Consider the following 15302-nt stretch of genomic DNA (forward strand, 5'->3'; position numbering starts at 1 on the left):
GTTGTGAGCTTGTAGATCTGCTATTTTCACTGTTTTAAAAATAATAAAGGATCAGTTTTGGACATGCAAGGTTTACACCCTGACGGCGACAGTATCAGATGATGGGACTGTGTCACGTCTTGATTTAGTCAGGGTTTTGCTCACTTGCTTTAGAGTTACTCCGTTAAGTTCCTACGGTCTATTAGTTGATCCCATTCCTGGGGATGACCCCACTGACTGGACATGAGTCACATGACCGAAATGAGTCACATGACCGACAATCTTGTGTTACAGCGTTGCCGTGGCGTCTTAGTACTCTTCCAGGGTGACGTGAGTGAGAGTGTGCTCTCTCATAACATCAGTGGTGGAAAAAAGTACTCCATTTGTTTTACTTAAGTAAAAGTATCAATATTGCAATGTAGAAGTACTCTGTTACAAGTAAAAGTCTGGAATTCAATATTTACTTGAGGAAAAGTACAAAAATATTGGTATCAAAATGTACTTAAAGTACCAAAAGCAGAAAGTGCTCATTACGCAGAATGTCCCATTTCACAAGTTTTCAAACGTATAAAATGTCTAGAAATCTTTTGAAAATAGCAGATCTACAAGCTCACAATGCACTGCATCGCGAGCTTGTAGATCGGCTATTTTCAAATAGCCGAAATGTATATAGGGCTGAAGTGGTTAATGTATGTATGTTTTGTAATAATAATGCAAATCTACAAAGTAACTAGTAACTAACGTTTTCAAATAATTGTAGTGGAGTAAAAGTACAATATTTGCCTCTGAGATGTAGTGGAGTAGAAGTAAAAGTACTGAAAATTGGAAATACTCCAGTAAAGTCAAAGTGCCTCAAAATTTTACTTAAGTACAGTACATGTACTTAGTTACTTTACACACCACTGCATAACATGCATGTAACTCTAATCTTCACCAACAAACGCTCCACCAACAAACCATACCAGGCCTGAAACCGAGCCCTGATAAAGCGCCCGATAGCGTTTCAGCCTCATTTGAATAAATGCCCCCCCCCCCCCCCCACCCCCAACACATTCTGTTTGACCTCTTGATGTTTGTGAGTGGTTGATGTTTTGTAAGGCCGGACTCACACAGTGGCGTGAAGCATGCGTCCGTCTGCCCACACACACACACACACACACACACACACACACACACACACACACACACACACACACACACACACACACACACACACACACACACACACACACACACACACACACACACCCATTCATTTATTTGAGGGGGGGTGCAGTGTAAATGTATGGGGCGGACGCATGCTTCACGCGACTGTGTGAGTCCGGCCTAAGGACGGATCGGGGTCAGAATCTTGGACATGACTAAGCATAGCTACAGTAAACATCAAAAACATGGCTTCCTTAGAGCAGTGGTTCTCAAACTTCTTCATGTCAAGGACCCCCAAATTGACACTTACTGGCCCGCGGACCCCCATTTGAAAAGATATACCAGGGACCCCCATAAGAGAAGATTTCTACGGCTCTAGCAGTGATTCTCAACCATTTTAATTTCAAGGACCCCCCCAGTTTGACATGCATTAGGCTACGGACCCCCATTTAATGATATTTCTATCTCTGGGACCCCAATTTATACTATAAAATCTATGTTAATGTAACTCTGAGAGTGTACAAATGGAACCAAATGGACCCCTTAGGGTCCATTTGGTTCAATTTGTACACTTTCAGAGTTACAAACCCATAAGGGTCAATTTGGTTCCTAACTAGCTGTCATTTAGCTGGGGACCCCCTGGAACTCCCTCGAGGACCCCTGGGGGTCCCCAGGCCCCACTTTGAGAACCGACGCCTTAGAGGAAGCCATGGTTCACATCAACGCTGACAGCATAATACACACTTTACTCCTGTGTGTGTGTGTGTGTGTGTGTGTGTGTGTGTGTGTGTGTGTGTGTGTGCGTCAGCAGCCGTGTCTCACCGTCCTCACGACGGACAGACGAGTGAGTGGTGAGCGCGTAGCACGAGGACAGGAAGCCTGTGTGGTCAGCAAAGCTTGTGCTTTTTGCTTACTGCACCCACCGGGAGAATGCAGACTGTCCACTCCTCTCTTAACCCTTTAAGACCGGGCGGGAACGCATTCCGTGTCATTTTAAGATGTCTTTGGCTATTCAAAAAATAACAGATCTACAAGCTTGTGCCGCGCTATGAGCTTGTAGATCAGCAATCTTTTTTGAAAAATCGTGAAAAATTTGGGCAAATCTTTGAATATATATTTTTTAAAGCGAACATTCTTAACTCAAATCTTTGCTTCTGGGGATTTTACAAATGTCTTCTAAATCCTAACACACAAAAAAAAAAAAAAAAACGTATCTTGCTATAATGTCAGTGGTTCTCAAACCTTTTTCATGTCAAGGACCTCCAAAATTATATGTATTTGGCCGTGGACCCCTATCTCAAAGTATGTTGTTCCAGGGACCCCCAGAAGCAAAGATTTGAGTTAAAAACGTTCGCTTAAAAAAAAAAAAAAACTATCCATTCAAAGATTTGCACAAATCTTCCACGATTTTTCAGAACAAATGGCAGATATACAAGCTCATAGCGCGGAGCTTGTAGATCTGCTGTTTTTGAATGGCCAAATAAATCTTAAAATGACACACAGATGCGTTCCCGGTCTTCATGGGTTAATGCGGCTATTTACAACGTGTTGTACTCGTGGTTAAAACCTGAGGTTTTTACAATTTGACAGATTTACTGACAGACAGACCAACCTAGTGCTACTGTAGCTACTCATACAACCTGCTTATATAATCCATAGTCATTTTTGTACACTGTATATATGGTCAAGTTAATGATTTCATTAACAACAATTTTGACCAAATGCCTCCCTTTGATGTCAATATTATGACGATAATAATAATCATCTTGTATAATAAAACAATACAAGATGAATATGTGACCTAAGAGAATGCAGACTGTCCACTCAGTCTTAAGGTTGCTATTTTCAACCTGTACTCGTGTAAAACAAGGCTCTACATTTGACAGATTTACTGACAGACTGCTACCGTGCTCGTCACAGGAGTACAATGCTTTCATTGTAAATGGTGCGTTTATATAGCGCTTTTATCCAAAGCGCTTTACATAGATCGTGCATCACATTCACCCATTCACACACACATTCACACACACATTCACACACCGATGGCGGAGGAAACCATGCAAGGCACCAACCTGCTCATCGGGAGCAATCAGGGGTTCAGCGTCTTGCTCAAGGACACTTCCACACTAACTCTGGGGGAGCCCGGGATCGAACCGGGACCCTTGCGGTTGCCATCCGGCCGCTCTACCCCTGAGCCCCTGCCGCATAGTGTTTTGAACCGGGCTGGGTGATGAGAATAAAAATAAATGGTAATATTATTTTAACCAGATTCCTCCCTTTGATCAAGATATTGTGACGATAATATCAATCAGTTTTCTTTTTAGTTTGTAAAAATAAAAATAAAAGGAAATAGCTGAATTAAGCTACAAGCTCAACATGCGTCATAAAGTTAAGTGTTGTGAGCTCATAGAGTATAAAATAAGGCTTAAGTGATTAAAACCAGGAAAAGGGCAACCCTTATAATGCCATAATCACAATATTACAATATCCACAAACCTCTCTTGTGTGATGAAGTAATGCATTCATTTACAACAAAAGATTAAATATGGAGATACCATTTTTTGGGGGAATATTTTTGGGGTCTTTTTGGCCTTTTTATTTATCATGTTTGCGACGCGTTGTGAGCTTGTAGATCTGCTATTTTTCAAATAGCCTATGTATAAAATAGGGGCTGAAGTGGTTAATGTATGTTTTATAATATAATAATTTACGTCTGCAACTAGTAACTAAAGTTTTCAAATAATTGTAGTGGAGTAAAAAGTACAATATTTGCTCTCTGAGATGTAGTGGAGTAGAAGTAAATGTACTTAGTTACTTTACCACTGATCATATAGCCCAGCAGCCCTAGTACTGATCCTAACGGTGGCTGTCATTGTGGAGCATGGTGGTCCCCCGTGGTCCGTCCCCCGTGGTCCCCAGGCCCAGCCCAGTGTCTCGTGACTGTCCGTCCGTCCGTCCAGAGGGTTCAGAACGGGGACGCGCGGCACAGATCCTGTTGGCCGGCTAGCGGGAAACGCTGGTTACATAACGGCTCACCGTTTTGTTGTTGAGCTTGGCTCAGGAAGCCGTACAAAGACAGCTGGATGGAGAGGAGAGCGGTGGTGGTGAGGTCGTACGGTTCAGACCGAATCTCTCCTCAAAGGACTGTAGGCCTTGGCTTTAAAGAGGCATGAAACCCTAGGTTGGTTTTGTACTTTAAGGTTTATAAACTACAGCAGGGTAAAACATGTCAGGCTGCATCACACTGACCTTATGGTACACAGTGATGTAACAACACACCTGCAGGTAATCAAATTAAAGGGATAGTTCACCCCCAAAATGACTTTTTTCCCCTATGGATATTTTTTAGTTTTCGTCTCATTCCTAAGACAATAATTTGATGACCAGCGGTTCCGGTAGGAGACACAAAGGAGACTTAACTAAGACTACCTACCTAACTAATAATGGGTGTGTTAGATTTGACTAATCCATAGAAAAAAAAGGTAATTTTGGGGGTGAACTATCCCTTTTTAAGAGAGCTGCCCGACACAAACGCACAAACCACCCATGTAAACCCCACTTCCCCCATGATGGCACCCTCTCTATCAACAGCCCTGTGTGTGTGTGTGTGTGTGTGTGTGTGTGTGTGTGTGTGTGTGTGTGTGTGTGTGTGTGTGTGTGTGTGTGTGTGTGTGTGTGTGTGTGTGTGTGTGTGTGTGTGTGTGTGTGTGTGTGTGTGTGTGTGTGTGTGTGTGTGTGTGTGTGTGTGTGTGTGTGTGTGTGTGTGTGTGTGTGTGTGTGTGTGTGTGTGTGTGTGTGTGTGACACCACTGCTGCTACATAAGTGCGTCTCCTACCCTAAGCAGCGAGTTCCGTTTAATAATGCATTCTATTTCCAAGGCTCCACTCGCGTCCATGGCAACCCCCGCTAGCACTGGCGGAAGACCAGCTTTTAACCCATTCAATACGGGAACGCATCTGTGTGGCATTTTAGATTTATTTGGCTATTTCTTTTTTAAATTGTGGCATTTTTTTTGCAATTTGGCCGATTCTACAAATGTCTTCTAAATCCTAACAGTTCTTTGAAAAAAACATATGTTTCTATATATATGTTGCTATATATGTTGTTCTCAGACGTTTTCATGTCAAGGACCCCCAAAATGATATGTATTTGGACACAGACCCCCATCTCAAAATATCTGTTCCAGGGACCCCCCAGAAGCAAAGATTTGAGTTACAAATGTTTGCTTTAAAAAAATATATATATATTAAAAGATTTGCACACATTTTCACGATTTTTCAAAAATAGCAGATCTACAAGCTCATAGCGCTGCACTCGGTGCCGCGCTATGAGCTTGTAGATCTGCTATTTTTGAAAAATCGTGAAAGAAATCTAAAACGACACAGATGCGTTCCCGGTCTTAATGGGTTAAAGGAGAGCTCGGTTTAAGTAGAAACTTGTGTGTGTGTGCGCGTGTACGTGCGTGTGTGTGTGTGTGTGTGTGTGTGTGTGTGTGTGTGTGTGTGTGTGTGTAAAGTACACAGTTACCTACCCTTCATCCAAAGCGTTTCATCATCATCTCTCTCCTGTTTTCTAATCAGTCAGATGTAAGGCTTGGCTCTGTGCCAGGTCAGACAGCATGATGCAATAACGGTGTGACTTACTGAATGTTTAAATACCTGTGTTCTGTCTGCTCTATGGGACCATAGTGTTACATAGAGATATGATGAATGTTTAAATACCTGTGTTCTGTCTGCTTTATGGATCATAGTGTTACATAGATATATGATGAATGTTTAAATACCTGTGTTCTGTCTGCTTTATGGACCATAGTTTTACATAGATATATGATGGGCACATGGATCTTGTTCCCTACTACCACTTCTCAGTGGTGGAAAGTAACTAAGTACATTTACTCGTAACTAAGTACATTTACTCAAGTACTGTACTTAAGTCCAATTTTGAGGTATTTTTACTTTACTGGAGTATCTCAAATATTCAGTTCTTTTACTTCTACTCCACTACATCTCAGAGGCAAATATTGTACTTTCACTCCACTACAATTATTTGAACAACTTTAGTTACTTTGTAGATTTGTATTATTATTACAAATCATACTGTACATTAAACACTTCAGCCCCATATACATTTCGGCCATTTGAAAATAGCAAGATCTACAAGCTCACAATGCGTGGCGGCGCATTGTGAGCACAAGTTGCAGATCGGGACCAAGGGGCAAGGCTTGGATATTTACAATGAGGCCGATACGGAAGAGAGACAGTTCATATAAATGGCCAGTAGGTGGCTGCAGGTGTCAGAAAGAATATTCTCTCATTAAAGCGGATGGGTTTTTGGACGAACTTTAGACTAGATTTTCTTACCTTAATAAAAATTGTCATAAATACTATATGCTTCCAGTCGCTAGTTTAAAGTCTCCTTTCAATCATCATGATATGCGTTTTGCTAAATTATGGTCCCATTTATTCTAAAATTGACGATAAAGTAGGCTATGCTCCAGGAGGGGCGGGATGATTTGATTGACAACCTACACAACCAATAGCATTCAGTCCCCGTCCATTCCATTCGTGCTGCGAGCTTGTACTGTACATCTGCATTTTTTTTACATTTTTGAAAAATCTTGAAAGTGTTTGAACATTTCTGAATAATTTTGACGTCTTCAACACAAATCTACTCTTCTGGGGTGGTGGGAAGTGGGGGGGGGGGGGTCCCTGCCCCTGCCCCTGCCCCTGCCCCTGCCCCTGGCCCTGCCCCTGCCCCTGGCACAAAACATTTTCAGATGGGGGTCCGTCCAAATACATATCATTTTGGGGGTCCTTGGCACGAAAAAGTTTCGACGACTACTGATTTAGAAGGCACTCGTAGAATGAAAGGGTTAATAATCCATGTCTCTGTTTCCATTGCTTTGTGCTGTAGGAGTGCAGTCAGTGAGCCGACCAGCGCTACCACCACCGCCACCGCCACCATGTCGCAGGAAAAGAGCGGCTTCCCCGTCATGGGAGAGAACAACCCTCTCCACAACAACGTCTACGGGCCCCCACAGCCGGGCTTCACCCTGCCCCCTCCCCCCAACTACGGCCCGGGCCCCGGGGGGCCCTTCCCCTCGGCGGCCGCCTTCGGCCAGCCGGCGCCCGGCGCCTACGGCCAGCCGCCGGCGGCGCCCGCCTACGGGCAGCCGGGCTACCCCCAGCCGGTCATGGGCGGCTTCCAGCCGGGGCCGTACCCCCAGGCCATGCCTTACCAACAGGGGCCCAACATGCAGCCAGGAGGATACCCTGTGGACCCCACTGGTGAGTTGTGGGCAGTAGGGCTGTCGACTTTACTCAGGAATTATATTTGAATATTGGTCTTAAAAATTGGCAGATATTCGAATATATTCGAATATTATTATTATTAAAAAATATTTTTTTAAATAATAATAATAATAATAATAATATTCGAATATATTCGAATATTATTATTATTAAAAAATATTTTTTTAAATAATAATAATAATAATAATAATAATAATAATAATCGAATATATTCGAATATTATTATTATTACCCTTATTATAAAAAAATATATATAAATATTTTTATTTTTTTTGTTGTTGACAGAAACAATACAAAAAACAATGTATCGAGTGCTCGGATCCAGTAGAACATATCTTTTGTTTGTTTTTATAACTTGATACATTGTTCTTTGTATTGTCCCTGTCAAATAAACATTTAAAAACATTTTTTATATTTGAATATTAATTTTCATATTCGAATATACATATTTCCCCCCATATTCGAGGAATATTCGATATTCGAATATTAATTCACCAGCCCTAGTTGTGGGCAGTGTTGACTTCGTCGACTACCTTTTTTACTCTGGCGAGAACGACATAAAAACGACATAAAAACTAAGATATGATGACTGAAACTAAGACTAAATATATTGACAATTTCGTCAACAGATTAAAAACTAGACTAAAATGTTCGTGAGGGACGAGTGGTCATTTTTATGTTTGGTTGCACTCAGGTGTTGTGCTCTGAAAATAGCCGATCTACAAGCTCACAACGATCTGCTATTTTCATTATGCAAACCAAGTGCAACATTAGCCATTACGACGTCATCAAGGCACCGCCAAAATACATTTTAGTCGACTAAATCAACTGTAGATTTAGTCGACCGCAAACTTATGATATTTAGTCGACTAAAACTAGACTAAAAGTAAAATATTTCAGATGACATTTCAGATAAAACTAAATGGAATTTTATTTATTTTTTAAACTAAAACTAAATCAAAATGTGCTGTCAAAATCAACACTGGTTGTGGAGGGTACCGAGAACTTTGAGACTTAACCAAAAATTAAACAAAACCACTTTTTTGGGCCTGATTTTAATTTATAGTCACCACACAAGTTTACAGATGTTAAAGAGTGGGTGAAATTCTGTCTCGTACAAGCACACACACACACACACACACACACACACACACACACACACACACACTCTGTGTGTGTGTGTTGTTTAATTTTTTTATACAGTAACGAACCGATACAAGATTTTTTTTTTTTTAAGATTTATCTTTGGCCTTTTTTGTTTGATGGTGAAGTAGTTAGACAGGAAAGGGGGAGAGAGAGATGGGGAGTGACGCGCAGCAAAGGCCGTCGGGATCGGGACTCGAACCCGCAACGCGCCGTCAGGTTACTGTAGAGAGCCTAGGTGCACCGGACCGCAAGGCCAGCGGTCCGGGCCCCGACGCAAGAAAATTTGAATAGATTGTGTTATAATTAAAACACTTAAGCCTTATTTTATTCCTGGTTGTACAACTGTGTCCCGCAAACATCTACAAAGGAAACAAAGTCAGGTAAGGAGAAGAAGGCACAGTGTCAAATATCAGAAATGCTTCTTGTGTAAAGTAGAGAAACATGTGCTAGTAGATGTAAAAACGGCAGCATTTAGCATCGTATTCCCCTGAACGTAGCTCTTCCCTGCTGTTCCCCTAAAGCTGAGTAGTTTTTTTCCATGAGAGAAAATAAGGCACCAGTTTGGATGGAATGTTCCTCTTCGTTTTAGGTGGCAATTTGCTTTTCTCTTTAAAAAAGTGGACCTATAATTATTACCCTAACCCAGAGGAAATCCTGCAAGCTTTGCCGTTTCCACATTATAGCTGCAGATCTGTAGTCTGTAGTCTAGTCTAGACCGCATCAAGGATGGATGACTCACTGGACAATCAATACATGATCAATGCTTCAATCAGATGGTCCTGTGTTGACAACAACACTATGGCTTATTTATTTATCAGCACAGTGAGTCTCAACCTGTGGGCCCAGGGACCCCCCCCCCCCGGTGGGCAGCGAGGGTATTGCGAGTAGGCCCCACCAAATTATTGCCAAAAACACTTTAAGATTTTAAAGATAATATAACATTAACCCTTTAAGACCGGGAACGCATCTGGGTCATTTTTTTTAGATTTCTTTGGCTATTCAACAATAGTAGATCTACAAGCTCATAGCGCGGCAGCGAGTGCCGCGCTATGAGCTTGTAGATCTGCTATTGGTTTTTTTTATCGTGGAAAATGTGTGCGTGTGTGTTTTTAAAGCGAATTTTTTTTTACTCCGATCTGTGCTTCTGGGGGTCCCTGGAACAACATATTTTGTGATGGGGGTCCGCGGCCAAATACATATCATTTTGGGGGTCCTTGACATGGAAAGGTTGGAGCACCACTGATATAGCAACATACTGTTAGGATTTAGAAAACATTTTTAGATATGTATTTGGCCGCGGACCCCCATCTCAAACTGTTTTGTTCCAGGGACCCCCCCATGAAGCAAAGATTTGAGTTACAAAAGTTCGCTTAAAAAATATATTCAAAGATTTGCACACATTTTCCAAGATATTTCCAAAAATATAGCAGATCTACAAGCTCATAGCGCGGCACTCTGTGCCGTGCTATGAGATGTTGAAGTGGGCCTGGTCCAGTAAAGGTTGTGAACCACTGTTTGAGCACGTATAGTTACTAAAGGCTCTTTTGTTTGTCTGTGATGTTCCAGCGCCCATGGTCAGCCCCGGTTACCACGGTGACATCCCTCCGTCTTACGATGACAACGACGAGTTCACCAACTCTGGCTTCGAGGACAAGAGCATCCGACAGGCTTTCATCAGGAAGGTAAGAGGTGGAGATGGAAGACATTTAGAAGGTAGGGAGATGGAAGACATTTAGAAGGTATGGAGATGGAAGACATTTAGAAGGTAGGGAGATGGAAGACATTTAGAAGGTAGGGAGATGGAAGACATTTAGAAGGTAGGGAGATGGAAGACATTTAGAAGGTAGGGAGATGGAAGACATTTAGAAGGTAGGGAGATGGAAGACATTTAGAAGTTAGGGAGATGGAAGACATTTAGAAGGTAGGGAGATGGAAGACATTTAGAAGGTAGGGAGATGGAAGACATTTAGAAGGTAGGGAGATGGAAGACATTTAGAAGGTAGGGAGATGGAAGACATTTAGAGGGTAGGGAGATGGAAGACATTTAGAAGGTAGGGAGATGGAAGACATTTAGAAGGTAGGGAGATGGAAGACATTTAGAAGGTAAGGAAATGGAAGACATTTAGAAGGTAGGGAGATGGAAGACATTTAGAAGGTAAGGAAATGGAAGACATTTAGAAGGTAGGGAGATGGAAGACATTTAGAAGGTAGGGAGATGGAAGACATTTAGAAGGTATGGAGATGGAAGACATTTAGAAGGTAGGGAGATGGAAGACATTTAGAAGGTATGGAGATGGAAGACATTTAGAAGGTATGGAGATGGAAGACATTTAGAAGGTAGGGAGATGGAAGACATTTAGAAGGTAGGGAGACGGAAGACATTTAGAAGGTAGGGAGATGGAAGACATTTAGAAGGTAAGGAAATGGAAGACATTTAGAAGGTAGGGAGACGGAAGACATTTAGAAGGTATGGAGATGGAAGACATTTAGAAGGTATGGAGATGGAAGACATTTAGAAGGTAGGGAGATGGAAGACATTTAGAAGGTAGGGAGATGGAAGACATTTAGAAGGTAGGGAGATGGAAGACATTTAGAAGGTATGGAGACGGAAGACATTTAGAAGGTATGGAGACGGAAGACATTTAGAAGGTATGGAGACGGAAGACATTTAGAAGGTATGGAGATGGAAGACATTTAGAAGGTAGGGAGATGGAAGACATTTAGAAGGTATGGAGATGGAAGACATTTAGAAGGTAGGGAGATGGAAAACATTTAGAAGGTATGGAGATGGAAGACATTTAGAAGGTATGGAGATGGAAGACATTTAGAAGGTAGGGAGATGGAAGACATTTAGAAGGTATGGAGATGGAAGACATTTAGAAGGTATGGAGATGGAAGACATTTAGAAGGTATGGAGATGGAAGACATTTAGAAGGTATGGAGATGGAAGACATTTAGAAGGTATGGAGATGGAAGACATTTAGAAGGTAGGGACAGTGGTGGAAAAAGTACTCAAATGTTTTACTTAAGTAAAAGTATCAATACTGCAATATAGAAATACTCTGTTACAAGTAAAAGTCCGGAATTCAAAATTCACTTGAGTAGAAGTACAAAAGTATTGGTATATAATGTACTTAAAGTACCAAAAGTAAAAGTACTAAAATGTTTGAAAATAGCAGATCTACAAGCTCACAACGCGTCGCGATGCGACGCGTTGTGAGCTTGTAGATCGGCTATTTTCTAATAGCCTATGTATAAAATAGGACTAAAGTGGTTAATGAATGTTTTATAATATGATCATTTATATCTGAAAAGTAACTAGTGACTAAAGTTTTCAAATAATTGTAGTGGAGTAAAAGTACAATAATTGCCTCTGAGACGTAGTGGAGTAGAAGTAAAAGTATTGGAAATTGGAAATACTCAAGTAAAGTACAAATACCTCAAAAGTGTACTTAAGTGCAGTACTTAAGTAAATGTACTTAGTTACTTTCCACCACTGGGTAGGGAGATGGAAGACATTTAGAAGACCTGCGCTGAAAGGGACAGTTCATCCCCAAAATGACTTTTTTCCTATGGATTAGTCACCCCATTGAGACTTGAATTCATGGATATTTTCTTGTTTTTTTTTGTCTCATTCCTAAGCCAATCATTTGATGACCGGCAGCGGTTCCGGTAGGAGACACAAAGAGTCTCCTTTGTATCCCTTACCGAACTCGCTGCCTACCGGATATCCATGAATTCAAGTCTCCATGGGGTGACTACGGTAATCAATAGAAATCTTTTTTTGGGGGGGGTATCGTATCCCTTTAAAAAGACAAAAGCACTGACCAGGGCGTTCATGGATTAAAGTTCTCAGTCGCCAAGACTGATTTCAGTCATTTGGATTCCATAGAAGCCAGCATGTCTTCTATGGAAGCATGTTGCGCAGCAAAAATAGCTGATCTACAAGCTCTCAATGCGTCTGTGACACATTGAGAGCTTGTAGAAAGGCTATTTTCGGTTATTTTAAGATCAGAAAGAAGAAAAGGAGTAAACCGATAATAACGGATTATTCTAATTAGCTCTAATGGTACTGTATAAGCCAGTAGGAAAGAATACAACCAAACATGTCTTAAAGTCTTAGTTTAATGTTCCTCCTTCCTCCTCCTACCAGGTGTTCTTGGTCCTCACGGTGCAGCTGATGGTCACCTTCTCCTTCGTCGCCATCTTCACCTTCGTGGACGAGGCCAAGGTCTTCGTGCGGATGAACCCGTGGACGTACTACGTGTCCTACGCCGTCTTCTTCGTGGCCCTCATCGTCCTCAGCTGCTGCGGGGAGTTCCGCCGCAAGCACCCCTGGAACCTGATCGCCCTGGTAACCACACCGACAGTGATGTGTTTGTGTTTTAAGACGTAACCCAGGTGTGGGCAACTTTGATGATGGAGAGGGCCACTATATTTCCACACTCACTCCGGAGGGCCACAATGCATATACTGTCTCTCCGTATTTTAACTTTTTGGGGGATTTACATGTCACACAAAAGTAGCAAAAATAGCAGATCTACAAGCTCAAAACGCGTCGCACTGCGACGCGTTTTGAGCTTGTAGATCGAATTGGAATCAAATGTTTTTTTTGCTTGGAATCCTGAAAAGTAACATTTTTATTGAATTTCAAATGCATTTAGTTATACTTATGTTAACTTTATGAACTTAAATACAAATACATTGGACGTAAAAAATACAGTAGAATGTTAATAGTCATTAAGCTACTAATATAGACTGAATTAATTAAAGCGGGTCATGTTTGCATGTTTGGAATTGTAACAGCTGAAATCAATAATATATCACTATTCAGATATTAACCTGTGGGCCACATTAAGTGAAGGTGGGGCCGCCAGTTGCCCATGTATGACGTAACCAGTGATGGAAGAAGTACTTAGTACTTATTCAAAAGACTATGACTAAAACTAAAATCAAAATTTGCTGTCAAAATCAACACTAGTTGACATTGACGTGTGTGTGTGTGTGTGTCCCTCAGTCCATCCTGACCCTCAGCCTGTCCTACATGGTGGGGATGATCGCCAGCTTCTACGACACGGAGACGGTCATCATGGCCGTGGGCATCACCGCCGTGGTCTGCTTCACCGTGGTGCTGTTCTCCCTACAGGTCAGTTACACCACAGACTTGATATACATCAGAGTCCTGCGACGTTTGATGGATGAAAACGGGTGAAAAATATACCTCCTTTTTTTTACGAGGACGGGAGGTACTGAACTGAACGCGGGTGGCTAACATTTAATTGTGAAAATCAGAGATCACGGTTTCTGCATAAACAACGTCACTTGTGTAACTTAACACAGCACAACGGCATAGAGCACGCCGGTCAGTTCATCTGAATTCACAGAAACACATTGAACATCCTGTTAAACCTTAAAATTAAAAAACATCTGACAATGTAAACAACGACACATGCGTACCGCGTGTATGCGCGTTCTCGTGCGTGGCTAAAGCCCGCTCCTCTGTTCTTCACTTGACGACGTGCAGATTTCTGAACGAACCTGACCACTGAATGTAGCGCTATTGTTGAAGGCTGCTATCTTGTGTTAAAAGCATTTCAACACGAGGCTATCACTAGGCTATTTACATGTTTACTGCATGTAATCACGGGTAAACGGGGCGGACAACGGGTCCATTATTTGATGGGCGGGTCTGGTTTGCATTTTGATATAATCACGGGTGACGGGTCGGTCTGCGGATCTGATTATTGACGGGCGTGTGGTGGGCGCGGGTTGTCAAAATTGGACCCATGCAGGACTCTTGATATACATACATTACTGTACACTGTGGTGCTGTTCTCCCTGCAGGTCAGTTACACCACAGACATAATATACATACTGTACTGTACACCCTGGTGCTGTTCTCCTTACAGCAGATACACCATCCACTGCAGTATACAGAACGTTAGGAATTATTATCAGTACCTTGTGCACACTCATTTCGCAATACAGAGGCAAATTCTGTACCCTAATCCTAACAGTTTTTTTTGGGGCAAATTTTTTTTTCAAGATTTTTTCAAAAATAGCAGATCTACAAGCTCATAGCGCGGCACTCGGTGCCGCGCTATGAGCTTGTATATCTGCTATTTTTGAATAGCCAAAGAAATCTAAGGTGACACAGATGTGTTCCAGCTCTTAAAGGGTTAATCCATGCCTTGAGATTTTGACTTGACCTTTTGGCGTGCCTTTGGAGAAGGAAACTAAACTAAACTGCTGTCGGCAGTAACTACTGTAAACATTCATTTGAGTTTGACTCTTTGGTACTAGAGCTTGTGGTTAGCCTTGTGAGCTTATAGCAGAGCAATAATCAATGCGTTACTTTGAGGAAACTTCACATCACTTTGTGTCATTTCCTCAGAAAGCCTTTGCACTGCAGCAAAGAATCCTCCTTGCTTGCAGCAGAGTCCTGCACGGGTCCAATTTTGAGAACCCGCGCCCGCCCCGCCCGTCAATACTCAGATCTGTGGACCGACCCGCCACCCGTGATTATTTCAAAATACGAACCAGACCCGCCCCGCCCGTCAAATAAACGACCCGTTGTCCGCCCGTTTACCCGTGTAAAATGTAAATCCTATTGAAAAGTGTGTTGGAAAAGATAGCAGCCTTCAACAACAGCGCTACATTCACTGGTCAGTTTTTTACAGAAATCAAGTGAAGACGGAGGGGCGAGCTTAAGCCACGCGC

At 42.0% G+C, this 15302-nt stretch overlaps 1 protein-coding gene across 1 annotated transcript in view; it reads left to right on the plus strand.

The window, feature by feature from the left end:
• grinaa (glutamate receptor, ionotropic, N-methyl D-aspartate-associated protein 1a (glutamate binding)) overlaps window positions 1-15302 on the plus strand; it is a 37035-nt gene that overhangs the window by 10928 nt on the left and 10805 nt on the right. Inside the window, exons 2-5 of the mRNA XM_080441936.1 lie at window positions 7039-7412; window positions 10149-10264; window positions 12736-12936; window positions 13600-13728. Of these exons, the coding sequence (XP_080298062.1) occupies window positions 7088-7412; window positions 10149-10264; window positions 12736-12936; window positions 13600-13728 (771 nt within the window). The 5' untranslated portion in view covers window positions 7039-7087. The remainder of the gene's footprint in view (window positions 1-7038; window positions 7413-10148; window positions 10265-12735; window positions 12937-13599; window positions 13729-15302) is intronic.

This window comes from Gymnoscopelus braueri, assembly GCF_963280865.1.
Source record: "Gymnoscopelus braueri genome assembly, chromosome: 11".
NCBI classification, from domain to species: domain Eukaryota; kingdom Metazoa; phylum Chordata; class Actinopteri; order Myctophiformes; family Myctophidae; genus Gymnoscopelus; species Gymnoscopelus braueri.